At 47.0% G+C, this 25,525-nt stretch overlaps 1 protein-coding gene across 1 annotated transcript in view; it reads left to right on the top strand.

Annotated features, from left to right (window-relative positions):
* MRPS6 (mitochondrial ribosomal protein S6) overlaps positions 1–1,515 on the top strand; it is a 45,620-nt gene extending 44,105 nt beyond the window's left edge. The window contains 1 exon segment of the mRNA NM_001245109.1: positions 919–1,515. Coding sequence (NP_001232038.1) covers positions 919–1,099 — 181 coding nt within the window. The 3' untranslated portion in view covers positions 1,100–1,515.
* Positions 1,516–25,525: the final 24,010 nt, after the last annotated feature.

Raw genomic sequence — 25,525 nt, 5'->3', positions numbered from 1 at the left:
GGGTTGATTTTGTTCCTGCCCAGGTATTTTGGCTGATTTTGTTCCTGCCCAGGTATTTTGGTTTATTTTGTCCAGCCCAGGTATTTTTTTGGTTGATTTTGTCCCGTTCAGGCATTTTGGATTTTATTCCTGCCCAAGTATTTTGGTTGATTCTGGTGCTGCCCGCAGTTTTTTTGGGGTTTTTTTTGTTGATTTTGTTCCTGCCCAGGTATTTTGGCTGATTTTGGTCTTGCCCAGATATTTTGGTTGATTTGGTACTTCCCAGGTATTTTTTTTGGTTGATTTTATTCCTGCCCAGATATTTTGGTTGATTTTATTCCTGCCCAGGTATTTTGGTTGATTTTATTCCTGCCCAGGTATTTTTGTTTATTTTATTCCTGCCCAGGTATTTTGGCTGATTTTTTTTCCTACCAAGGTATTTTTTTGTTTGATTTTTGCTCCTGCCCAGGTATTTTGGTTAATTTTGTCCAGCCCAGGTATTTTGGCTGATTTTGGTTTTGCCCAGATATTTTGGTTGATTTGGTACTTCCCAGGTATTTTTTTGGTTGATTTTATTCATGCCCAGGTTTTTTTTTTTTGGTTGATTTCATTCCTGCCCAGGTATTTTGGTTGATTTTATCCAGCCCAGTTTTTTTTTTTTTTTTTAATTTTATTCCTGCCCAGGTATTTTGGTTGCTTTTGTTCCTGCCCAGGTATTTTGCTTGATTTTGTTCCTGCCCAGGATTTGGTTGATTTTGTTCCTGCACAGGTATTTTGGTTGAATTTATTTCTGCCGAGATATTTTGGATTTTTTTCTTGCCCAGGTACTTTGGTTGATTTTTTTCCAGCCCATTTTTTCTGTTGGTTTTTTTTTTTTAAATTATTTTTTTTTTTCCTGCCCAGGTATTTTGGCTGATTTTGGTGTGTTTCTCATTGCAGGTATTTTCTGATAGACTTAGAGGCCCCCCCTTCCCTGGTGTCCCCCATGATGGATCACCTGGGACGGGACATTGATGTCATCAGGAGAGCTTTTATCAAACACCCCGTGGCCAAGGCAGAAGAATGCACTGGCATCCTCCCAGCCAGCCCTCAGGAGAAACTCTCTGCCAGGAAAAACTGAAAATCCCAAATGTTTGAAACCATTTTTAACCCAATTTTTATTGGAATAGAATTGTGATCAATCCTGTCCATCCAAAAAAAAAAAAAAATCACTTTTGGACATGGGATGTGTGTGGTCTGTCACAGTATCTTCATTATAGTAACAATTAAAATTCTTTTTGTGCAAAATAATTGGGATAGTTTTAATCTGGGTGCTTATCTTGCTGTTTGACAACTCTGCAAATTGATTTGATTTTCTCTCGGAGCATTACATTGATAATGATGCTATAAATAGCATTTTTTCCCAGAGATTACTCCAGAATATGGATATTTACATGAGAGATTAAGAAATCTGCAGTGTAAATATAGAACTAGAGGATGTGATTTGCTGGGGGTTTGTTTTTGGGAAAAAAAAGGCAATAAACGTGTGGTTAAAAGTAAAACCTGACACTTTTTCTTTTTAAATTAAGTATTAAAAAATCCCAAAACTTTCACTGCCAAAAACCACCTCATGGTCCTCGAGGTGAGCAACGTTCAAAGCACAGGTAAAAATTCCTTTTTAGGTAAGGCCAGAAAATTCTAGGTGGGAATTAGAGATTCCCCAAGCTTTTGGAGGAGCAGGAGAATAGAAGATGTTTTGTTTTGCCACCAAGTGGACATTTCAAACTGGGAAAAAACATCAGAGTAATGTGTTCATGTGTCTTTTTTGCTTTTCTTGTGTTGAAAACAGGAGGAAAATCAGTGATATTATTGTTATATATAAACACCTCCTGGTCTCTGATGTAAATCCAGTGGTTGGATCATTCCTAGGGAGGTTTTGTGCTCTTTTTTTCCCTTAGATGTGGAATTTTGGAAAGAAAAAGAAACCAGTTCTTCTGAATATCTTATTTTTTTAAATGCATCAGGAAAAAAAAAAAAACATTTTATTTTTCTCTACATCTTCCTTTAAGAGTTATGAATGTCTGGATTTGTGGGGTTTGTTTGGAGATATGTTCATCATGGGCTTTTTAAAATTTAAATTTGATCTTTTTTTCTTTTAATTCTCTTTTTTCCCCCTATTTTATTTTTTTTCCTTCTTTTAATTTTATTTTTTTCTTGGAAAAATACACGACACACTCCCTGAAGCTGAATCTGTATTGGAGGTGCTTTTATTGCTGTGCTTGCTGCCTGCTCCAGGCAGAGCTTTCCTTAGCCAGGATTTTTCCTGGTGGGACAGTCCTGCCCCAGGTTTGGCTCCCTGAGCTGCCCTCAGTGCTGAAAATTCACATTTTGAGTGTAAAAAGTGCCAGCTGCAAGAATGTGTCTTACTCAGGGGTTTCTCCAAAGGTTTTTTTAAACAACGTGGACAGAAAGATTGGAGTTGGAAGGGATTTTGCCTCTAACCTGGAATTTGGATTAAGATATTACAGAGAATTTGTATATTCCTGTTTTCCCACAGTAATTAAAATTATCAGATAGCAAGGAACTCTCCTGCCAAATTTTGTGGCTTTTTCTTTTTAAATTCACCCCAATAACTTCTTTGAGCTGTTGAACAGCAAAGCAGAATTAATAACTACTCAATTTCCTCCTAAGAAAAGATTATTTCACATTCTACATTAACATGGTGCTAGTTTTCAGCGCAGGGCTGCAGATTTTTTATATTATTTTGACAGTTCAACTCTTCAAAATTCAGTTAAAGCAACCAGATTCTCAATGATTATACATGTAAAAGTCTCTCCAAGTCCACAGCATTCTTCAATAGGGCTCAAAAGTTGTTATATTCCCATAATTTATTTTTTTTTCCTCAATTCCATGGTGTGTACCAGCAAGCTATGAAATTTGAGGTATGCCCAGCAGCAAGCCAGATTTCACACATATTTAATGCTCAATTTGTAGACAAGAGTCCTGACATTGCTGATCATATTCTATACATTTTCTATACATGACTGTCTCTAGGACTTTTTAATTGTTGTCCCATTTTTTGGGGGTGGCAGCGTGGTTGTCCAGCACTGGAGCTATATATATTTATATATATATATATATATATATATATATATATATATATAATGTTTATATTATAAAATTAAAATATAATGGAAGGGAAGGGAAGGGAAGGGAAGGGAAGGGAAGGGAAGGGAAGGGAAGGGAAGGGAAGGGAAGGGAAGGGAAGGGAAGGGAAGGGAAGGGAAGGGAAGGGAAGGGAAGGGAAGGGAAGGGAAGGGAAGGGAAGGGAAAGAAAGAAAAAGAAAAAGAAAAAGAAAAAGAAAAAGAAAAAGAAAAAGAAAAAGAAAAAGAAAAAGAAAAAGAAAAAGAAAGAAAGACAAAAAGAAAAAAAGAAAGAAAAGACAGAAAAATGAAAGAAAGGAAAGAAAGGAAAGAAAGAAAAGACAAAGAAAGAAAGGAAAGGAAAGAAAGAAAGAAAAGACAAAGAAGAAAAATAAAGAGAAAGAAAGAAAAAAGAAAAGAAAGAGAAAGAAAGAAAAAGAAAGAAAGAAAGAAAGAAAGAAAGAAAGAAAGAAAGAAAGAAAGAAAGAAAGAAAGAAAGAAAGAAAGAAAGAAAGAAAGAAAAAAAGAAAAGAGAAAGAAAGAAAAAAAAGAAAAGAAAGAAAAGACAAAGAAAGAAGGAAAGAAAGAAAAGACAAAGGAAAGAAAGGAAGAAAGAAAGAGAGAAAGAAAGAGAGAAAGAAAGAGAGAGAAAGAAAGAAAGAAAGAAAGAAAGAAAGAAAGAAAGAAAGAAAGAAAGAAAGAAAGAAAGAAAGAAAGAAAGAAAGAAAGAAAGAAAGAAAGAAAGAAAGAAAAGAAAGAAAGAAAGAAAAGAAAGAAAGAAAGAAAGAAAGAAAGAAAGAAAAGAATTTGATTTTGGTGTATAAACCAGGGCTGTTGGAGTTGGGAATTTCTCGTAGGATGTGACCAGGTTGTTTCTGCCCAAAGAGTCGCCCAGGATGGGTCCAGCACTGCCAGGATCTCCATTCGCTGATGGAATCAAAACTGGTTTGGGTAGGGAGGGATTTTAGGGATTATCCCACCCCACCCCTGCCATGGCAGGGACACCTCCCACTGTCCCAGGCTGCTCCAGCCCCAGTGTCCAGCCTGGCCTTGGGCACTGCCAAGGATCCAGGGGCAGCCACAGCTGTGCCAGGGCTGCCCACCCTCAGGATAAAGAATTCCTTCCCAAAATCCCATCTAAATCTCCTCCCTGTCAGTTTGAATCAATTCCCCTTTTCAGGCTCCTTTCAGCTTCTGGAAAGCTGCAATTTTAAGACAACCCCTCCTCCCCATCTATTTTCAACTTCCAGCCTGGAAGCACAGGCTTAAAACTCATCAGCATTGTTTAAAATATGAGAGGTTTTAATTTGAGATTTTATGATTCACTTCTCTCCAGCTTGGGTGCTGGCAGGATTTTCCTGGAACATCCCACTGGAGAGCCCTTGGAAAAACAGAAACTCCAGCAAATGAGAGGATTGCTAAGGAGGCAGCACTGAGGGGAGAGGGGAGCTTGGCACTGACAGATTCCCCTCCTGAAGAATTCCAGGATCAAGGATGTTTTCCTGGGAGGGTTTTAATCCCTGCTGGGCTGGGGCTGTGCTTGGGCTGCCAAGTTGGGTGTGTGTGGAGGGTGCTGCTGGCTCAGGAAAATCCTGAGGGGAGTTTTGTGGGATGGTGAGATTCCACTGAATCTGTAAGAGGCCCCTGGCTGAGTTTTGTAGGAACAGAGGAATTGGGGATGCTCAGGGAAGCTGTGGCTGCTCCCTGGAAGTGTCCAAGGTTGGGCTGGATGAGGCTTGGAGCAGTTTGGGGTAGTGGAAGGTGTCAGGGATGGGATGGGATGATTTAAATTCCCTCCCTACCCAAACCATTCCATAATTCCGTGTATCCTGACAGCACAATGTGCTTTATCCCAAGAGGAATCCCTCAGCCAGCTCAGCAGAGTTGGGAATTCTGCTGGTGGAGACACACAAAGCTTCTCCTGGTGGAGACATCCCACATTCCTTGGGGAATGCCCAGCTCCTGCAGGGCTCAGCCTGGAGCTGAGGGCAGCACTGAGGGTCACAGGTAGGGAGGAGAAGGTTTCCAGCTGGGTTTTCCCTCCCCAGTTCCCCTGGGAAGCAGCAGAGGAGGCTCGTGGCACGCTCAGGGTCCTTGCAGCCTTCTGAGGGCTGAGAACAGGGACTGGGCAGAGCTAAGGAATGAAGGAGGGATTTATTAAGAGGCTTTAATAGATCTGCCTTGGGCAGCACAACCCAAAATGGTCCCAAAATGGACAAGTGCTCATGGGGACTTTCACTTTGATCAGTTCTGCTCCATTGGCACCTTGGAGTTCATTGTCCCATTCCAGCTTTAGCCCAGGCAGTCCCACCCTGCTTGTTTTTCTCTCTCCAGCCCACGCTGTTTGTGCTCCTGGGCTGAGATTTGGATCATTTGTCCTTGGTGCCCAGCTGGAGCAGGAATTGTTTTGTCTCTGCTCTGTGCACAGAGCTCACCAACCCCTGATATAAATCCCAGACCCACACACTAAAGCAGCACAGAATGTGAAAAAATATAAAGCTAAATATAAAGCTCAGGCATAATTTCTGCTCTCTGTTTTTGGGGGACAAGCAGCATGACAATGCCACAGGGTCTGTTCCATGTGTGGGCACTGGGACCTGGCAGAGACAGGAGGCAGCCAGGAGCAGGAGCTCGTTATCCTAAAGATGCACAGGCAGCATTCCCACTCTTCTGCCCAGGGAATGGCAGGAATGAAATATTCTCATTCGTTAAATATTAAGGATGTGGGGACTTCAGGAGTGCTCCTGGCATGGGCAAGAAGGATCCTCCAAGTTGCCCACTCTGAGGGCAGGATATTCCCAGTTGTCCAAGCCACTGGAAAGAACAGAGAGTTTGCTTTGGTAATCCCTGGAATCCCCTATAAACAATTCCCAGCCCTCTACTGAGAAAAAACAATTCCAGAAGAGCTGCACCCAGCCCAAAGGGGAAGAGAAACAAAACCAAAAGTGACCTGGTGCTGCTCAGATCCTTCCCAGCTGCACTGGGAGGTTTGGGATTGCTGCCAGGGGAAGCAGGACGATCACCAGGGAGGCAAAGCTGAAGAATCTTGGACTGGAAAAAGAGTTTTCCAAGAAGTTTTCCAAGAAACTCCAGGGCCAAAGGCTTTGTTTGTTGTGCAGGCCATGGGCAGGGCTGGAGGTGGGAGTCCCTGGCAGTGCCCAAGGCCAGGCTGGACACTGGGGCTGGAGCAGCCTGGCACAGTGGGAGGTGTCCCTGCCATGAAACAAGGTGAGTTTGAGGTTCCTTCCAGCACAAACCATTCCATGATTCCATTACTTTCTCTTTTTTTTTGTTTTCTATCATCTGTCTTTATCTCAGCCCACAAGTCTTCCCTTTTTTCCCGTTCTCTCTCCATGCCCTGGCAGTGCCCCTGTGCCTGGTGGGTGCCAGGTTAAACCACGAGGTCCTTGTTGGTGCCCAACGTGATGCTCCAAGGGTTGAGATCCCAGAATCCCAGAATCCCAGCATGATCAGGTTTGGAAGGGTCCTCTGGAGATCACCCAGGCAGTGTCACCCTGAGCAGGTGACACAGGGACACATCCAGGTGGGTTTGGGATGGCTCCAGAGCAGGGGAATCCATCACCTCCCTGGGCAGCTGCTCCAGGGCTCCATGGAAAGAGGTCCCTCCTCTGTCTGGGGTGAAATTTGTTGTGTCTTAGTTTCATGGCCACTGCTCCTTGACCTGTCACTGGCACCACTGGAAATACAACAAAATTCTGACTGGAATGTGCTAAAGCAGATTTATTGAGAGCATTTTTTGCATCATTTCTCAGTCTCTGCTGTGGTGTTCCCAGAGCTGCTCCCAGGTGACACCTCCCTGTGGTTGTTCCCTGTTTGTCCCTCTGAGGGCTGTGGGTGCAGGGTCCCACTCCTCTGGAACGCTGCTTTGTGAGGTGAGAAAATTCCTGGTGGTGGGACTAACCCAGAGCTCTGTGCTGATCTCTGTGTGCTGGGAGCCACCACATGGAGCTACAGAATCACAGAATTCCAGAGTGGGCTGGGCTGGGAGGGATTTTAGGGATCATCCAGTGCCACTCTGCCATGGTAGGGACACCTCCCACTGTCCCAGGCTGCTCCAGCCCCAGTGTCCAACCTGGTCTTGGGCACTGCCAGGGATCCAGGGGAATCTGGGAATTCCATCCCAGCCCTGCCCACCCTGCCAGGGAACAATTCCCAATTCCCAATCTCCCACCCAGCCCTGCCCTCTGGCAGTGGGAGCCATTCCCTGGCTCCTGTCCCTCCATCCTTGTCCTCAGTCCCTCTGCAGCTCTCCTGGAGCCCTTTAGGTGCTGATTTCTCTGTGCTGGGAGGGTGAAACTCTGCTGAGAAATCCAGCATTTCCCCCTGTGTGTGATTTTCTGCTCCTCAGCCCGCACTGACTGAACAATCCGAGTGGGTTGGAGGTCTCAGCATCCCAATCCCGCTGCCCAGGACATTCCTGCTGACCTCAGGGAGATCTAAAAACATCTGTGGTCTAAAAGCCCTCCCTAATTGCACTGTCAGGAGCACGAGTCCCCTCCCGGGGTTATTCTGGTGGGAATTGCACAGTCCCCAAGCGCTGGCATTTAGGGCAGGACAATAGTGGTGCTGCTCATGGAGAACCCCCAGGAATGTGCTGGGTTCTTTCAGCCCCAGCCAAACCACAGGGCCTGGCTGGACTCCTGTGCCAGGGGGGCTGCCCAGAACTGTTTGCTGAGGGATTTTTGGGAGGATGAAATCCAGTCCAGGGGTTCACCAAGGTGCCTCACTCCTGCAGACACGTGCAGAGCTTTGTTTTCACACAATCCCAAATCCCCGGGGCTGGAAAAGATTTCCAAGGTCATGGAGTCCCAGCTGGGCCCCATGCCCACCTTGTCCCCAGCCCAGAGCACTCAGTGCCACCTCCAGGGGACACCTGCAGGGATGGGCACTCCAAAGCTCCCTGGGCAGCCCCTGCCAGGGCCTGAGCCCCTTTCTGCCAATATCTGTCATTTATGTTGGACAGTGAGTCTCTACCTTGAACCAATAGAAAAGTGTCACCATCACACCAACACATGGAGGACAAGTAGAAGGAGAAGGTCAGGACACGTCCAAATCCTTCCTTCTTGTACCCCCTTGAAGCTCATTCTAAAAACCCCAAAATTCTACTTTTCCACCCTGTATTAATTCAACTGCCACACTACTCAAACCCCTGTGGTTTGTAACTCCTCATACAGAGTTGGCAGCTTTTTCCACGGGCTAAAATTGAAGCCACAGGTGGTTTTGAGTTTGTGCCAGGGTCTCCAAGCCCCCTCCAGGTCTCTCCTGCAGGACCCAGGGAATTGAAGTTTTATTTCCACATCATTGATTTTTCCTTGGATCAGGGGCTGAACCTGTGCTCACTTTGCTTTTCCCTGATTTATCCCTGAGTTGATTTCACTCCAACTCAACACCTCACTCGATTCCATCCAGCTCCAACAATCAGAGCTTCCTACAGCATTCTCCTGAAAGATTTCAAGCAAACATTCCTTGGAAAACAATGAAAAAGCAACCCGTGGCAGAGAGAAGACTTTCCAGGTGGCCAATTAACTTTAATGAGCTTTCTGCTCTTTTTGTGTCCCTTATTTGAAAATCCGTGGTGGGGTTGCTTGGGAGCCTTCTGGAGTTTTGGGAAGGCTGCTGGCTTCTCCAGGCTGCAGTGGTTTAGGGAAGTTTAGGGAGAGATGAGGACTTTCTCTGAGTTCAGATAAACAGATTCCATTTTTTGGTGACATCTCTCAAGGTGCTGGCCCTGCCTGGGAGCTCAGACAGGACTGAGAAGGAAATGCCTGGACCTTCTTTTGTCCCTTGGCCAGTTCAGGTTTTTCTCTGGTGCTTTTCTTCTTCTTCTTCTTCTTCTTCTTCTTCTTCTTCTTCTTCTTCTTCTTCTTCTTCTTCTTCTTCTTCTTCTTCTTCTTCTTCTTCTTCTTCTTCTTCTTCTTCTTCTTCTTCTTCTTCTTCTTCTTCTTCTTCTTCTTCTTCTTCTTCTTCTTCTTCTTCTTTTTATTTTTTTTTTTTTTATTTTTTTTAATTGGTATAAAGAAGTCCAATTTTAGTTTTTAATTTGAGCCTCATTGACAGGAACTAAACAAATCCTATTCCTCTGACAGGAAACTGCACTCTGGAGGTATTTGCACTTTGTTTGCTTTCAAGCTGCATCAGGTGTCTCCTATAATTAAATTCATTTCCACCTATTCATTTTCTCCTGAGCCTGGAGAAAAGGAGGCTCAGGGGGGACCTTGTGGCTCTGCACAGCTCCTGCCAGGAGGGGCAGGGAAAGGAGGAGAAATGGCCTCAAATTGCACCAAAAGAGGTTCAGATTGGAGACTGGAGAATATTTTTTCCCTCACAGAGTGGTCAGGCCTTGGGATGAGCTGCCCAGGGAGGTTTGGAGTCACTGGAATTGTCACAGAAGAGTCTGGATGTGGCCTTGGGGACAGGGTTTGGGTGATGCTGGTGCTGCTGGGTGTCCTGAAAGACTCTTCCCACCTCAGTATTTCTGGGATATTCCCTGCAGAGATTATGGAGCAGATCCGTTCCCAGTAACCACCATTTTTATTGGAATGTTTTCCTCTGAAATAAGGTCAATATTGAGATACAAATCAGGCATCCTGCAGCCTCCAACATTTGTTTTCCTCCTGAGACTCTGTGGGATTCTGCTGCCACTGTCCCTGATCCCATCCCACCCTGGAATCTGCCTGGAGCAGGTTCTCCAAATCCAGCCTTGACCATGGAGCTGCTCCTGGAGATTGGAGCTTCTCTTCTCTTCTCTTCTCTTCTCTTCTCTTCTCTTCTCTTCTCTTCTCTTCTCTTCTCTTCTCTTCTCTTCTCTTCTCTTCTCTTCTCTTCTCTTCTCTCTTCTTCTCTTCTCTTCTCTTCTCTTCTCTCTCTCTTCTCTTCTCTTCTCTTCTCTTCTCTTCTCTTCTCTTCTCTTCTCTTCTCTTCTCTTCTCTTCTCTTCTCTTCTCTTCTCTCTCTTCTCTTCTCTTCTCTTCTCTTCTCTTCTCTTCTCTTCTCTTCTCTTCTCTTCTCTTCTCTTCTCTTCTCTTCTCTTCTCTTCTCTTCTCTTCTCTTCTCTTCTCTTCTCTTCTCTTCTCTCGTCTTTTCTCTTCTCTTTTCTCCTCCTCTTCTCCTCCTCTTCTCTCTCCTCCATTTATCCCTACAAACCCTTCCTCTTCCAGGTGGGCAAAGTGGGAACCTGGAACAGTTTGGGTCAGAATGGACCTTAATGATCCTCTCATTCCAACCCCTGGCCAAGGGCAGGGACACCTTCTGCTATCCCACATTCATTTCTTTTTAATTTCACCTCTTTTATTCTGTTCTAATTGCTGAGGACGTCACTTTGGGAAATCCTGGTGGATCCTGGGGATGTGATGGTGGCCCCAAAGGATTTTTGAGTGCCTGGAAACCCGCACCTTTATTTCATTATGTCATTTTTTACGGCCTAATTAAAAGATCTCCAGGAGTGTTTGGGCAGGGTGGGATTTGGGGATGCCTGCAGTGGCACTGGGTGATCCCTTCCATTCAGGATATTCTGGGATTCCATGAAAATATTTCCCTACAAATGAAGACTCGTGTTGGGGCTGTATATTGATCCCAGTTCTCCTGGAATTTGAAATGATCCCAGAGTATCCCAGGTCACCTGAAGGGAAACCCTGGAGATTGTTCATGAGGAGTGACACAGAAGTGCTGCAGAAATGAGGAGAATTTGGAATAATGGGGTTTTTTTATCACTTCCTTCCCTTTGAGGGACACGATTCCTGAGCCAATTCCTATTTTATTGCAGCTCTCCCAGAAGTGGCCGCTCCATCTTCAAAGGGAGAGGTTTTTACCAGATTTGGGATCAGAAATCGCTGCAGAACCAAACAGATCGCAGCTCTTTTCCTCCTGCTGCACCTCTTGTGTGAGAAACAACCTCATTTTCCATAATTGTACCGTGAATGTTTATTGATAAATCATTTTTATTCTATTTTAGTTTGTATTTTTCAGGATTTTCAGTTATTTCGGGGAATTTTTGGGGAAATAACCTTGTTTTATATAATTGTAGTGGGGGGTTTGATTTAAAAATTTAATAATTTAAAAATATAAAAAATTTAAAATTTAAACATTTTAGTATGTTTTATTTTGTATTTTTCAGGGCTTTCAGTTATTTCTGGGAATTGTTGGCGAAATAACCTTATTTTATATAACTGTAGTGGGGGTTTTGATTTAAAAATATTTTTTATCATGTTTTATTTTGTATTTTTCAGGGCTTTCAGTTATTTCTGGGAATTGTTGGGGAAATAATCTTATTTTATATAAGTGTAGTGGGGGGGTGATTTAAAAATTTAAAAATGTTAGTATTGTGTTTTATTTTGTATTTTTCAGGGTTTTCAGCTATTTCTGGGAAGTGGGAAAATCACCTTATTTTATGTAATTGTAGTGGGGGTTTTGATTTAAAAATATTTTTGTATCATGTTTTATTTTGTATTTTTCAGGGTTTTCAGCTATTTCTGAGAATTGTTGGGGAAACAACCTTATTTTATATAATTGTAGTGGAGGGTTTGATTTAAAAATTTAAAATTTTTAGTATTGTGTTTTATTTTGTATTTTTCAGGGTTTTCAGCTATTTCTGAGAATTGTTGGGGAAACAACCTTATTTTATATAATTGTAGTGGAGGGTTTGATTTAAAAATTTTAAAATATTAGTATTGTGTTTTATTTTGTATTTTTCAGGGTTTTCAGCTATTTCTGGGAAGTGGGGAAATAACCTTATTTTATGTAATTGTAGTGGGGGTTTTGATTTAAATATATTTTTGTATCGTGTTTTATTTTGTATTTTTCAGGGCTTTCAGTTATTTCTGGGAATTGTTGGGGAAACAACCTTATTTTATGTAATTTTAGTGGGGATTTTGATTTTAAAGTATTTTTATCTTGTTTTATTTCGTATTTTCATAGTTTTCAGCTCTTTCTGGGTATTGTATGTGGTGTTGTATAGACAGAGTGACACCCAGTTCAAACATCCCATCAGTTCCATTTGATTTTTAAATTTGATTCTCAAATAATTTAGAGTAACTTCTGCTGAGAGCTGACAGAAATATTTAATCTTCCTTTCTTTTCTGTGTCAAAGCACCAAACTACCCCATGAGGGGGAAAAAAAGATGTTTTGATCAGTGCCACGCAGCAACTGCCCTTAATGCTGTTAAAAATAGCATTTTTGGGTAAAAGAGAAGGAGATTTAAATGATGCTGTGTCATGTTGTGACATGCTGGTATTAGTCAGTGCATAATTCCACTGAGTAGTCACGAAATAACAGGAAAATAGGAAGTAAGAGAATTTCTGTAAGATAGGATAGAGTTTAAAATGAAGGTTGAAGGGTTTATAGTGGACTCTGGGAACAACTGAAGCAATTAAAACCAGGTTTAATTCTTGTTTTCTTCCAGATTGGGCATTTCTTGGGAAATTGGTGGGAAACTTTCATGGAATCTTGGAAAATCCTGAGTGGGAATAAACCCACAGGGACCCCCCAGTGCCAAACCCCCAAAATCCCACCCTGGGCATCCCTGGCAGCGCTGGCCAAAGGCTCCTGCAGCTCTGGCAGCCTCGGGGCCGTGCCCATTCCCTGGGCAGTGCCAGCACCTCTGGGGAAGAGCTTTTCCCTAAAATCCACCCTAAATCCCTCCTGGCCCAGCAGCTCCAGCTGCTCCCTCTGCTTTAACACTTGGATTGATCCCAAAATTAAAAATGTTAAAACTTTGATGAGAAAAGAAGTTTGGAGTTTTGGACAGCCTGAAATGAAGGTTCATGGTTGGAACTTCAAAGATCAAAAGATGATCTCAGGTAATTTTCTATTTCTTGTCCATATTTTATGACTTCCTAATGCCCCAAAAAGCTGTGGCTGCCCCTGGATCCCTGGCAGTGCCCAAGGCCAGGTTGGACATTTGAGTGAAGTTCTGGGAAGATTTTGTTCTCTTTTTCAAACTGGTTAAACTCCGAGCTCTGGTGATGTTTGACTTGGTTCAACTTCCTGAAAAAGATCCAGACCTGTGCAGCCTCCCAGGCATTGAAACAGGGCCTGTGTTTAATGGATTTATTTCTTTCTGTAAGGACCTGATGTGATTTCACCCAGGCTCAGCAAGGCAAACCTGCAAAGTTGTTTAAACTCAGTGCTGGGTCAGAGCCTAAACCACGGAATCCCAGGATGGGCGAGGCTGGAAGGGCCCACAGAGCTCACCTGGGATCATCCCTGAGCCCAGGGCCGTGGGATTGAGGATATTTGGGAATATCCCAGGGAGGAGACTCAGCCCCTCTCTGGGCTCTGTTCCAGGACAGGAGTTGTGCCTCCTGTGCAGGGAATTGCTGGGCTCAGCCCCTGCCCGTGGCTCTGGGGCCCTGCTCTGACCTCCTGCACACAGGGACACACAGGGACACACACACAGGGACAGTCAGGGACACCCAGGGACACCCAGGGACCCAGGGACACACAGGGACCGACAGGGGTTGAAGCTGTGCAGGATTACCACTGTTGCCCCAAGCCAGGAGCAGAGCACACCAAGTGAAGATGAAGAAGAAGTGAAGTTGCTCCAAACCCTTCTGCTGACCTGAACCATGGAGACAAACCCTGCACAGACCTGGAGCTGGTTTCTTTGAATACTTTGGGCTCACAAATGGAGACAAGTCCTGCACAGACCTCGAGCTTGTTTCTTTGAATACTTTGGGCTATTTCGTTTTCAAGCTCCAGTTGGGCTCTTCTGATCTCCCTCTCCTCTCTTGCTCCCAGTCATTTATCATTCCCTTCATCAGGAGGCGTTTTCCAAACTCGCCACTGCCTGCTAGGGCAGCCTGAACCCTCCTGGAGCTCCCCAAGGAGCCATCTGTTCTTCCTCAGGCCTTTCATTAATGAGCTCCCCTCGGTGATGACTCGGGGTGGCCTCAGGTGCCGTTTCTGTTCCCTAATTTCCCTGATTTGTGAGTCTGAGCACAGAGTCCCTGTGCAGCTCCCCTCCCTCCCCCTGGGACAATTGGACATTTCGGGCTGGCTTTGTCAGAGTTGATTATTTCAGCCTTTCCTTAAGCAGCCTTGTTCCACAAGTGTCATTTCTCCTCTATTGTTCCCTGCTCCTCGTTCTCCTCGGCTGGGAAGCAAAGCAGGACCAGCAATTGCTGGCAGCTGCTTCCTGGCTGGAATGAAGGCATGGAAGGAGCTCCAGGAGTGTTCCAGCAGTGGAGCAGGGCTGGGACACTTCACCTGGAGGGAGAACCTTGCTCAGTTGGGTGTTGGGCTGACCCCAAGAGTGTAAAACTCCCTTTTCTCCCATTTATCCAAAGTCTGGATGTGCAGGATCAGCTTCTAGGGGTGTTTATTTTCCCTTACCTATAACATTCTTTCTCTGCCCTGCTGAGCTCTGGCCAGCAGCTCGGCCATGGCATTCTGTCTGCCCTCAGGGCGGTGTTTGCATTTTATACCAAAAACTACCTGTGCCATGTTTACAGTAACGTGCCAGTATCTGTCATCTATGTTGGACAGTGTGTCTGTACCTGAAACCAACAGAAAGTGTCACCAGCACAGCAAGACATGGAGGGCAAGGAGAAGGAGAAGAAGGTCAGGACACACCCAAATCCCTCCATCTCGTACCCCTGAATCACATTCTAAAAATCCCAAAATTCTACTTTTCCACCCTGTATCAATTCACCTCTCCCACTACTCAAACCCTTGTGGCTTTTTATTCCTCATATCAAGTTGGCAACCTCTCCCACAGGCTCAAATCAAAGCCACAGATGTTTTTGACTCCTTGCCAGGGTCTCTGAGCCCCCTGCCAGGGTCTGGAGCAGCCAGAGGGATGTGCTGGGCTCTGACACGGGTTCATTTCTGACACGGGTTCATTTCTGCCCTCACGGGATAGGAGCAGTGTAGGGAAGTCACCTCTGAGGGAATCCCAGGATGGTTTGGGTTGGAAGAGATTTTAAGGATCACCCAGTGCCACCCCTGCCATGGGCAGGGACACCTCCCACTGTGCCAGGCTGCTCCAAGTGCCATCCAAGCTGGCCTTGGAAATGAGAACTTTTCCAAGTGCCTTTATTTTCAATCTAAGGTTGTAGGAAGCATTTGGGAATTGCCCTCCTTGGCCACCCCTCAGCTCAGACCTTGTCACGTTCCCTTTCCAGAGGTTCCTTTGGAGGTGGATTTGCATGTCCCAGCCTGGCATTTGCACTGCACAATCCCATGGAGGGTGATCTGGGAACAGCTCCCTGAGGTGTGACCTCGTTGGTGCTCAGCTGCTGGGAGTCCTGGGAAGGACTGGATTCCTTCCTGGAAAATTCTGCTCGTTCTGGCATCTTCCTGCTCACCCTTTGCAGCCTCATATCCAGAATGGGGCAGGTGGATAAAGCTGGAATCCCAAATTCTAACATCAACATTGCCTAATGTTCCCTGCAGGAAAGATGTGGAGCTCTTGGAACAAATCCAGAGGAAACCACAGAGCTGTTCCAGGGCTGGAGCCCCTCTGCAGCCAGGCTGGGAGAGCTGGGAATGTTCAACCTGGAGAGGAGAAACTCCAGGGAGAGCTCAGAGCCCTGCCAGGGCCTGAAGGGGCTCCAGGAGAGCTGCAGAGGGACTGGGGACAGGGATGGAGGGACAGGAGCCAGGGAATGGCTCCCAGTGCCAGAGGGCAGGGCTGGGTGGGAGATTGGGAATTGGGAATTGTTCCCTGGCAGGGTGGGCAGGGCTGGGATGGAATTCCCAGATTCCCCTGGATCCCTGGCAGTGCCCAAGGCCAGGCTGGACACTGGGGCTGGAGCAGCCTGGGGCAGTGGGAGGTGTCCCTGCCATGGATCTGGATGAGCTTTAATGTCCCTCCCAACCCAAACCATTCCATGATTCCCTAAGTTTAGGCCTGCCTACAGCAGCACCTTAACTAAAGCCATGGCTGGGAGCACCTCTGGGCTGGGCTTTATGGCTGGAAGGCCCCAAAAAGACATTCCATGAAATTCTGGGTTTTACCTGACACGGCAAATTTTTACTTCCATTAAAAAAACCCTTTTGCTGGGAACAAAAGTGTCCTGGCAGCTCCAGGTCCTGGTGAGTGTGTCTGGGGTGGGACTTTAGAATCAGGGGATTCCTCAGGGGCTCTCCCACTTGGGCATGTTTTCCCTGATTGCAGGGTGAAGGATTTTGGGATTTTGGGAGCTCTGAGGCAGAGGGGAGGATTCTTTGGGGCTCCCAGCAGGCCAAGGTGGGGATTTTGGCTCCTGCTCTTCCTGCTTGGCCCTCTGAAGGTGCCAGTGTGTGTTTGATTCCTGGGAATGCTGTCTGAGACAATCCATCCCAATTTTCTCGAGTTGGGCTCTAATTAAGGCTGGGCAGGCAGAGGTGGAGCAGACAAGGTGTGATTGTTTGCTGGGTGTTCCAAAGGGAATTGCTGCTGCTCCAGGTGCTGCCAGCTCCTCCTCTGACCCCAGGCATTCCAGATCTTCCATCCTGCCTGGATTTTCCCTCTTGTTCAGCTGGAAAAGTGTAACAAGCTCAGGTTTCCCTTCCAGCTGAGCCTTTACTGAGGCAAAATTGAATTATTGTGTTCATTGCTCCTTTATGGGCTGATAAAGAGCTGTCACAGTGCTCAGATTAGGCCTTGGACTGCTGGATTTTCCCCTTTTTTTTTATTTCCTGAGGAATCTCAAGCCTCACATCCCCTCTTGGTTTTTTTTCCCCTAAATGAATGAGGTATCACTTGAGGTTGAAACCTAAACTGCTGCTCCCCTCCCTTCCCCCCGAGGAGAGGTTGGATTCAGCTCATCCTCTTGCCTCCAAACCTCAGTGCCTTGGATATTCAATGACATTCCAGGCTGGACCACACCAGCAGCTCTGTGCTGGGCATCTCAATTCCAGAGCTGGCCACTTCTCCCTTCAGTCCCTCCTGTCATGTGGGCTCTGCGGTGCTGCAGGGCAATGCTTGACCTAAAAAAATGAAGGAATTATTTTCAGATGTCCCCCAAGAGTGGCACTTCCAGCCCTGGCGAAGTGGTGGCATCTCAGAACAATTGATTGGAAGAAGTGGTGGCAGCTTTCCCAGAATCTGCACTCGCTGGCACGGAGCTGGGGGAGGTTTCCTTGCTGAGGAGGAGGCTCCATGTGGGAACTGCCAGGGGACAGTGGGAAGTGGAGCTTGGATGGTTCTCAACCCCCTGATCCCAGGAAATGAGAATCCCAGGAAATTTCTGGCTCAGGCAGGGAGGAGGAATCAATGGAGGAAGACTGGGAGCTTCCTAAGCTTCCAGAGTTTGGGGTTTAAGACCTTTTCTGAGCTCTCCTCGCCATGTGCTCCACCAGCCAGGGGTTCTCCTTACCCAAGTGCCTTTTATTTCCATTTTAAGGTGGTAGAAGATAGCTGGAACTTGCCCTCCTTGTCTGCCCAGCACCTCAGGACTCTCCAAGTTCCCTTTTCAGAGTGATTTGGAGGTGGATTTGAATATTCCAGCCTGCACAATTTGGCAGCTGATTATCTGGGAGCAGTAGTAGTAGTTGTTGTTATTATTATCATTATTATCTTTATTATTATCTTTATTGTCTTTATCTTTGTTGTTATTATTGTTATGATTATTTTGAGTTATTATTGGGTTATTATTGAGTTGTGAAGAAGGAGAAGAAAGAGGAGAAGAGGAAGGGTAAGGAGAGGAAGAAAAGAAGAAGGAGAAAAAGAAGAAAAAAGAGAAGGAAATGAGAAGAAGGAGAAGAAGGAGAAAAAGAAGGACAAGAAGGAGAAGAAGGAGAAAAAGAAGGAGAAGAAGGAGGAGAAGAAGAAAGAGGAGAATAAGAAGAAAGAGAAGAATAATTAAAAAAAAGAAGATGGAGGATAAAAAGAGGGAGAAGAAGTTGTTATTACCCCACTGGTGCTCAACAACTGGGAACCTGCAGGCAGTTCCTGATAAGAACTGGAAAGGACTGGGAGGGTTTCAGCTCAGGAGTTTGGGCTTTTCCCAAATTCCACAGGGATATGAGGCAGGAAAAGTGCTCTGGGCAGGGATGGACATCTGGAGCTCCTGGGGTTGAAATTTGGGTTATACTGCCTCATGATGGGAATTTGCTGAATCCCAAAGTTCTCTCTGGGGAATGATGCAGATAAGGCTGGGAACGGTGGAAAACTGTGCAGAGCCACAAGGTCCCCCCTGAGCCTCCTTTGCTCCAGGCTCAGCCCCTTCCCAGCTCCCTCAGGAATTCTCCAGCCCCTTCCCAGCTCTGTTCCTTGCCTTGGACACCCTCCAGCCCCTCCAGGTCTCTCCTGCAGGACCAGAACTGGACTCAGGAGACAAATCTGAACCAGCCATGGGTTCTGAGAGCCCTTTTGTGGCTGACTCCACCTTGAGAATATATTCCTTGCAATAGCTGAGCTTGAAGGTGATGAAAGCCTCATTTGCTCAACAAAATTCCACATCCAAACATGAGTGGCACAATCTCCTGGCTAGTTTGAGGTGAAATTAGGTTTTCCTGTTGTTATTTTGGTTTCCTGAAGCAGTGAGAGCAGTGACAACCTTAGGCCCACACCCACCTGAGCTGCAGGAGGGCAAATGCTGACAGCAGAGATGAAACCACAGCTCCTGCAGACCTGGTGGCTTCTCCCTTTTATTGCTACACCCTCTGAGCCTCCTTTTCTCCAGGCTCAGCCCCTTCCCAGCTCCCTCAGGAATTCTCCAGCCCCTTCCCAGCTCCGTTCCCTGCCCTGGACACGCTCCAGCCCCTCCAGGTCTCTCCTGCAGGACCAGAACTGGGCACAGCCACAATGGGAATTCCTGCCAGTGGATCTGCTGGGCAGGAGGGTGCCCCTGGCTGGGACAATGCCAGTGTGGAATCTCACTTTAGGATTTGCTGTGCCAAACATTGAAATTCCCTCATTGGGACAATGAGGAAAACAGAAGCTTCATCTCCAGGGAAGTGCAGCATTTCCCACCTTTTCTGTGGTGCTGTTTCTGTACTGTCTCTCCCCTTGTCTGAGCCCAAAATCCCACACTGGGAGGGCAAGCGGAGCTGTCAACGCATGGAAATGGGGAGCCAGGCTGGAAATGAGCCTGGTGCTGCTGAGGAAGGTGTGGAAATGTCCCTGTGATGGGACAGAAATCCTGACTGAGGTGGCAACGGAGCCACCAGGGCTGGGCCTGGCTGCTGGATTGCACCAGGTCAGGAAATCCAGGATGGGAGGGAGGGTTGGGAAGGGACTTTCTGGGAGTTTGGCTCTGCACCCACGTGTGGGAAACCTCCAAACCTCCACCCTGGGAATTCTGTTGGTTTTTACCCCGAGCAGAGGGGTGGTAGGGAGGCAGGAGTATGGGGATGATGTTCCTTGATGTCTCCAGGAGCTCAGGGAGGACAAATCTCCAGGGCTCCAGACACAGAGGGTGTTGTTGGAATTGTTTTGAGGTGAATGGGGGCAAATGGCCAAGTGCTGGGTCCTGCCCTTGGGTCACCACAAGCCCAAGGAGCTCCAGGCTGGGCAGAGGGGCTGGAGAGCTGGAAAAGGCCCTGGGGGAGCTGTGACAGGGGCTGGACACGAGCCCAGGGGTGCCCAGGGGGACAAGAGGCTGCTGGCAGCTGGGCTGGATGAGGAATTGTGTGTCCAGCAGGAGCAGGGCAGGGATTGTCCCTCTGTGATGGCTCTGAGAGGCCCCTCGAGGGCTGTGTCCAGTTCTGGTCCTGCAGGAGAGACCTGGAGGGGCTGGAGCGTGTCCAGGGCAGGGAACGGAGCTGGGAAGGGGCTGGAGAGTTCCTGAGGGAGCTGGGAAGGGGCTGAGCCTGGAGAAAAGGGGCTCAGGGGGACCTTGTGGCTCTGCACAGCTCCTGCCAGGAGGGGACAGCCGGGGGGTCGGGCTCTGCTCCAGGGAACAGGGACAGGAGGAGAGGGAACGGCCTCAGGCTGGGCCAGGGCAGGCTCAGCTGGGACAGCAGCAGCAATTTCCCCATGGAAAGGGGGCTCATGCCCTGGCAGGGGCTGCCCAGGGAGCTTTGGAGTGCCCATCCCTGCAGGTGTCCCCTGGAGGTGGCACTGAGTGCTCTGGGCTGGGGACAAGGTGGGCATGGACACAGCTGGGACTCCCTGGGCTGGGAGGGCTTTTCCAGCCCCAGGGATTTGGGATCATGTGGAATTTCACATTTTGAACATCTCTCTGTGGGCAGAGAAGGGCCTGACCTGGTCTGGCAGCAGAGCTGGCTCAGCCTGGCCCCTGTCACTGTTTGTTATCTGCTCATTATCAGTTCTCTTGCTGATAACAGCTCCCACACCAACCTTGGCTCCCTGGGATTTGGGTTGCACCAGAAATCTCCTATTGAAGAGTTTTTCACGTGCCATTAGAGCCCCAGAGGGCACAAAGTTCCTAAGCAAGGCTACCCCAAAATATTTAGCATTTCCATGAACTCTCCTCTGCTCCTTCTGGGATTTGCAGTCCTTGAACTCCATCAACATTTTACCTCCAATTCATGCTTGACCTGGAACATCTCCAGAGGCTGAATCCTGCCCTGGGCTGACTCTGCCAGCTCGGTGGAAATTTTAAAGTAGGTTATTGGAGATGTGCATTTAAACTTCACCAAGTGCTGGATTCTGGAGCTGCCTCATCTCATGGGAGGACCCAACAGGACTGGAAAAAATGTGTGTGCCTCCCTCTTATCTCCAGGAATATCCAGAGAATGAGCCTGGTTTTTACAAAATATGGTTGTGCTCTCTGCCCCAGTGAGTTTTTGTGGCAGAAAATTCCCCAGGCTGGCTCTGGAGCAATTTGGGAAGGATCTCCTTTCACTAGTCCCAAGTGGATGGAGCTGGAATCTCCTCCAGGGTGTGCCTGTGGCTCCTCAGGGGTATTCATGTGGGTATTCATGTGGGTATTTATGTGGGTATTAATGTGGGCATTATCATCTGAGCAGCAGCAAAGCACAAATCTGGTGAGGAGCGAGTGATTTTCTCCAACAAATGGAGTTTTTCAATCTTGCTGTAATCCTGCTCTTTAACCTCATCAACCAGGATGACTTTTTAATATCATTTGTGTCCAGAAAATTGAAATCTAGAAAATAGAAAATAGCAGGTGGGTTTTTTTGTTTGTTTGGTTTTTTTTGTGTTGGTTTTTTTTTTGTTTGTTTGTTTGTGTTTTTTTTTTTTTTTTGTTTTTTTTGGTTTTTTTTTTTTTTTTTTTCTGGGGGAGAGGAATGAGTAAGAGAAAAACCATTAGTCTGCAACTGAATTGTGGCCCTCTTGTCCCACATACTTGTGCACAGTCATGCTGCAGCTGGTAAACCAAATATCAGGATGGGAGGCATTTACTAAATCATTCATCAGGTTTAAACTTGGAATTAAATCCATTTCTGGCCAATCTGTGACAATGTGACACCTGGGAACTTCATGGGCTGCACTTCAAGTGCAAATTTCAATTTTTGCTGCATTTGGCCACAAAGTTTGGTGCAATTCAGGCCTCGTTCCAGTGTCACTTGGAGGGCACAGGGATCTTCTTCTTTTCCCTTTGTGCTCCAGAATTGTTGGCTCAGATGGGAAAGATCTGTGTTGGCATCCAGGTGAGCTGTGCACAGATTTCCTGCCAGCTGTGAGCAAATCCCAGGGGAATTTCAGTGCTGGGGAAAAGTCAGCTTGGGAGGATCCTGGAATTGATTAGTGGAGGGTTTCAGATGGAAGAGTCTGGAAAGGGCATCCAATCCCATCTGCCATGGCTGGGGATGCCACTCACTCTCCCAGGTGGCCTTGGGCACTGCCAGGGATCCAGGGGAATCTGGGAATTCCATCCCAGCCCTGCCCACCCTGCCAGGGAACAATTCCCAATTCCCAATCTCCCATCCAGCCCTGCCTTCCTTCAGTTTAAAGCCATTCCCTGTGTGCTGTCCCTCCATGCCCTGGAAATTGTCTCTCTCCAGCTTTCCTGGGGCTCCTCCAGGCCCTGCAAGGCCACCCTGAGCTCAGCCCAAAGCTTCTCCTGTGCAGGGGAACAATCCCAGCTGTGCCAGCCTTTCCTCCCAGCAGAGCTGCTCCATCCCTCTGCTCATCCTGGAGCCTCCTCTGGGCTCTCTGCAGCAGCTCCAGCTCCTCCTGGGCTGGGGCAGCTCTCCAGGTGGGCTCTCCCAATCCCAATCCCAATCCCAATCCCAATCCCAATCCAAATCCAAATCCAAATCCAAATCCAAATCCAAATCCCAATTCCTATTCCTATTCCTATCCCAATCCCTCTCTTGATGCCCAGCAGGGCTTGGGGGGCTCTGGGATGGAGCAGTTCCAGTTCTCACCCCTCAGCACTTCCAAACCCTCCCAGAAATCCTCCCAAAGCTCTTCTTGTCTGTGGGCTCTCACCTGGGGGCACAATCCCAATACCAATCCCAATCCAAATCCCAATCTCAATCCCAAATCCCAATCCCAATCCCTCTCCTGATCCCCAGCTGGGGCTCAGCCCAGGGCACAGGGGGTTCTGGGCTGGGGCAGGTCCAGCTCTCCCAGGGCTGCTCCATCTGCTCATCCCAGCCTGGACTGATCCCAGGGGTTGTCCCAGTCCACGTTCAGCACCAGCACTCGGCTTTTCCCAAAGGATCCCCAGGCCAGGAGCTGCTGCCAGGGAAGTGCCCCAGGGGAGCCATTCCTGCCCCTCTCCAGCTCTGCCCAGACACTTTCATCGCTCCAATTTCCTAACCAGGGAAGGACATTGTCTGCCCAGCCCTGAGGGAAGTGTTGTGAAAATAAAGGAATGGGAATTGTGCAAATAAAGGAATTGGAGTTGTGCAAGGCCAGAGAAGCAGCTTTTCAAAGGTGTTTATTCAAATACAGACAAATATGTAGGGCAGTAGAAGCAAACACTCCCAGCAATGCTGGGCCTCATTATTCCAAACTCCATTTAAAGCTCTGGCTGGATTTCTGGGCTCCTGAAGAAACTGAGGAGTGTTTAGCCCTTGGAAAAGCCTTGGAATGACATCCAAAGAGGAGTCAGTAAGGAAGTGAACAAGTGTACATTTAAGGATATGAGGAAGTTTATTGTGGGAGATAAGGATTTTGTTTGGAGGCAATTGGAATTGTATGCTGTAAATAATATTTGCTAACACTGGATGGTTGTGGGAAAACAAACTGTGGAAAAGTTGGGAGAGTCTGGCTGGTGCCACGTGTGGAGGGAGCATGGGCTGGAGGAAAAACCTCCCAGGGTTGTGTCAGTAAAACTCTTATCTGAGGGTGTTGATGGGAGAGGGAAATGAGGATTCTGCAGCCCCACTGTGGGTTTGGAGGGAATAATTCCCTGGGCAGATTCCTGGTTTGTTTGGGAAATCACAGGAAAGGGATTGGGTGGCAAGATGGAGCCAGGTGGGATCAGGGAACAGGGACAGGAGGAGAGGGAACGGCCTCAGGCTGGGCCAGGGCAGGCTCAGCTGGGACAGCAGCAGCAATTTCCCCATGGAAAGGGGGCTCAGGCCCTGGCAGGGGCTGCCCAGGGAGCTTTGGAGTGCCCATCCCTGCAGGTGTCCCCTGGAGGTGGCACTGAGTGCTCTGGGCTGGGGACAAGGTGGGCATGGGGCCCAGCTGGGACTCCCTGGGCTGGGAGGGCTTTTCCAGCCTCGGGAATTCCAGGATTCCATGAACATTTCACTGCTGAAATTGAGGAAGTCTCCTAAGGACCTGTGTTTTCTCTAAGATTTATAGTGAAATTCACTTGGACTTTGATGGCAGAAGATAAAACCATGACACAGATAAACCGAATTTCAGGCTTCTGCTAAATTTTCAGATCCTGGGAATAGCAAAGCTCTCCAGAGGGAAATTTCTTCCAGTGATATAATGATTCACCAACTCTCCTGCTGGGAAACAGCACAATGAATTCAGCTGAAACTTTCAGAACAAACAAGAAACAGAATTTTACCTGAGTTCAGTGCCTGTCATGCCAAATTTCATCTCAAATTCCTGAAGTTTACTGAGGTGACAGATCCAGAAAACACCTTGTGCTGTTTCCTTGGCAGCTCCTCCCGATCCCAGTTGGACTTGGTGCTGTTGGTTTCTTTTCCAGCTTCCCCCTTTGCAGAACCCTTGGGATTTGAGATGCATTTTAGAATTTAGCCTTCCAAACTCAGGGCACCAAGTGGGCCTGGCTGCCTCCCAGGCCATGTGTGTGAGAATTGCTTTTTTATTCCTCTTTGGAATGTGGTCAGTTTATTAGATGTCCCCACACCCTTTCTCTGCAGGAGTCACTTCATTTCTTTGTGAGCTTTGCTGTTAAACTGTTCATAATTTGGGGTTTTTACTGTTCTCCCCCTGCTTTTGAGGCCGCTTTGTGCATTTTGAAAAGATGTTAATTTTCCTTTTGTTGTTTTCTGTCGACCACTTAATCCTTTCCCATTCCAATTGTTTTTCTTATTGCTCTCCTCCAACTTTTTGAAATGTCTGTCATCCCAAACTCGCCTTTGTTCTCCCAACAATGATTTTGGGAGCCTCCCTGCTGAGGAACATTCCAAATGTGTGTGTGGCTGTGGATGGGGGATTTTGGCCTTCCCTGCTCTTTGACGCCTCTCCTTCCCTCATCTGGGCTATCAGCAGATCCCAGCAGCTCCAGCCCTTCCCTTGGAATCTGAGGCCCTCAGACCCCACCAGGGTGGGTTATTTTATCAGTTTTGGGCTGACCACAACTCCACTTTAGCTCAGAAAATGAACTGAAGTCTCCCAAGCCTCCCAGCAGCTCACATTCAGGAGCTCTGTCCTTATCCTTCTTACCAAGTGGAAGCAATCCAAAATCGTGACTTATTCCCTCAAAAAGAATGGAGAACAGGCTGAAATGCCTAGGGGCATTTTCTGATTAGAGGGGAAGTCCAGATATTTATCAGGTACTAAAATATTTTCCTTTCATCTCAAAGAATTTCACCTCAAAAGACCTCCATTCCTCACAACCATCTCCAAAGGTGTGGGAATCACAGCTGGGGAGAATTCTGAGAGTTTTGGGGTGGCAAGGGCTGGATCTTAAAGGTATTTGGGTGCCCAGGGTTAGGTAAAACCAATATTATCTCCCTGAGCCTAGAGTGGAAATCCTTAACTCATTCCAATCCAGGCCCTGCAGGAATTCAGTAACTAAAGAGCCGCTGGATGAAAATGGGACAGGGGTGCTCCATTATTGTCTCCAGGTGGGTGAGTGGAAGTGCCAAACAGGAGGAGAGGATTTAGGACTGTGGCTTCTGTAAAGAGACAGGTTTTTTTTTTTTGAGATGGGTGGAATTCAAGGAATCTGCTTGGAATTTCTTGGAACCTTCTGGGAAACTTGGTGTTGAATTAATTTCCATGGATATTGAAGCAGTGGGATTTGAAAGTCTTGGTTCCCACACCAAAATTACAGCTTCTGTTCACTGCTGTAACAGCTCAGCATTTCCAGGATTTTATCCTGCATGGATGTGGTTTGGGAATGGGAATCACTGAGCTGCTCCAAAAAATGGGCTCCTTCAGGAGAATTCATCA

Source organism: Taeniopygia guttata, chromosome 1 (assembly GCF_048771995.1).
Source record: "Taeniopygia guttata chromosome 1, bTaeGut7.mat, whole genome shotgun sequence".
Classification (NCBI taxonomy): domain Eukaryota; kingdom Metazoa; phylum Chordata; class Aves; order Passeriformes; family Estrildidae; genus Taeniopygia; species Taeniopygia guttata.
The sequence above is the reverse complement of the archived record's forward strand: the minus strand, read 5'-3'. Positions and strand labels throughout refer to the sequence as shown.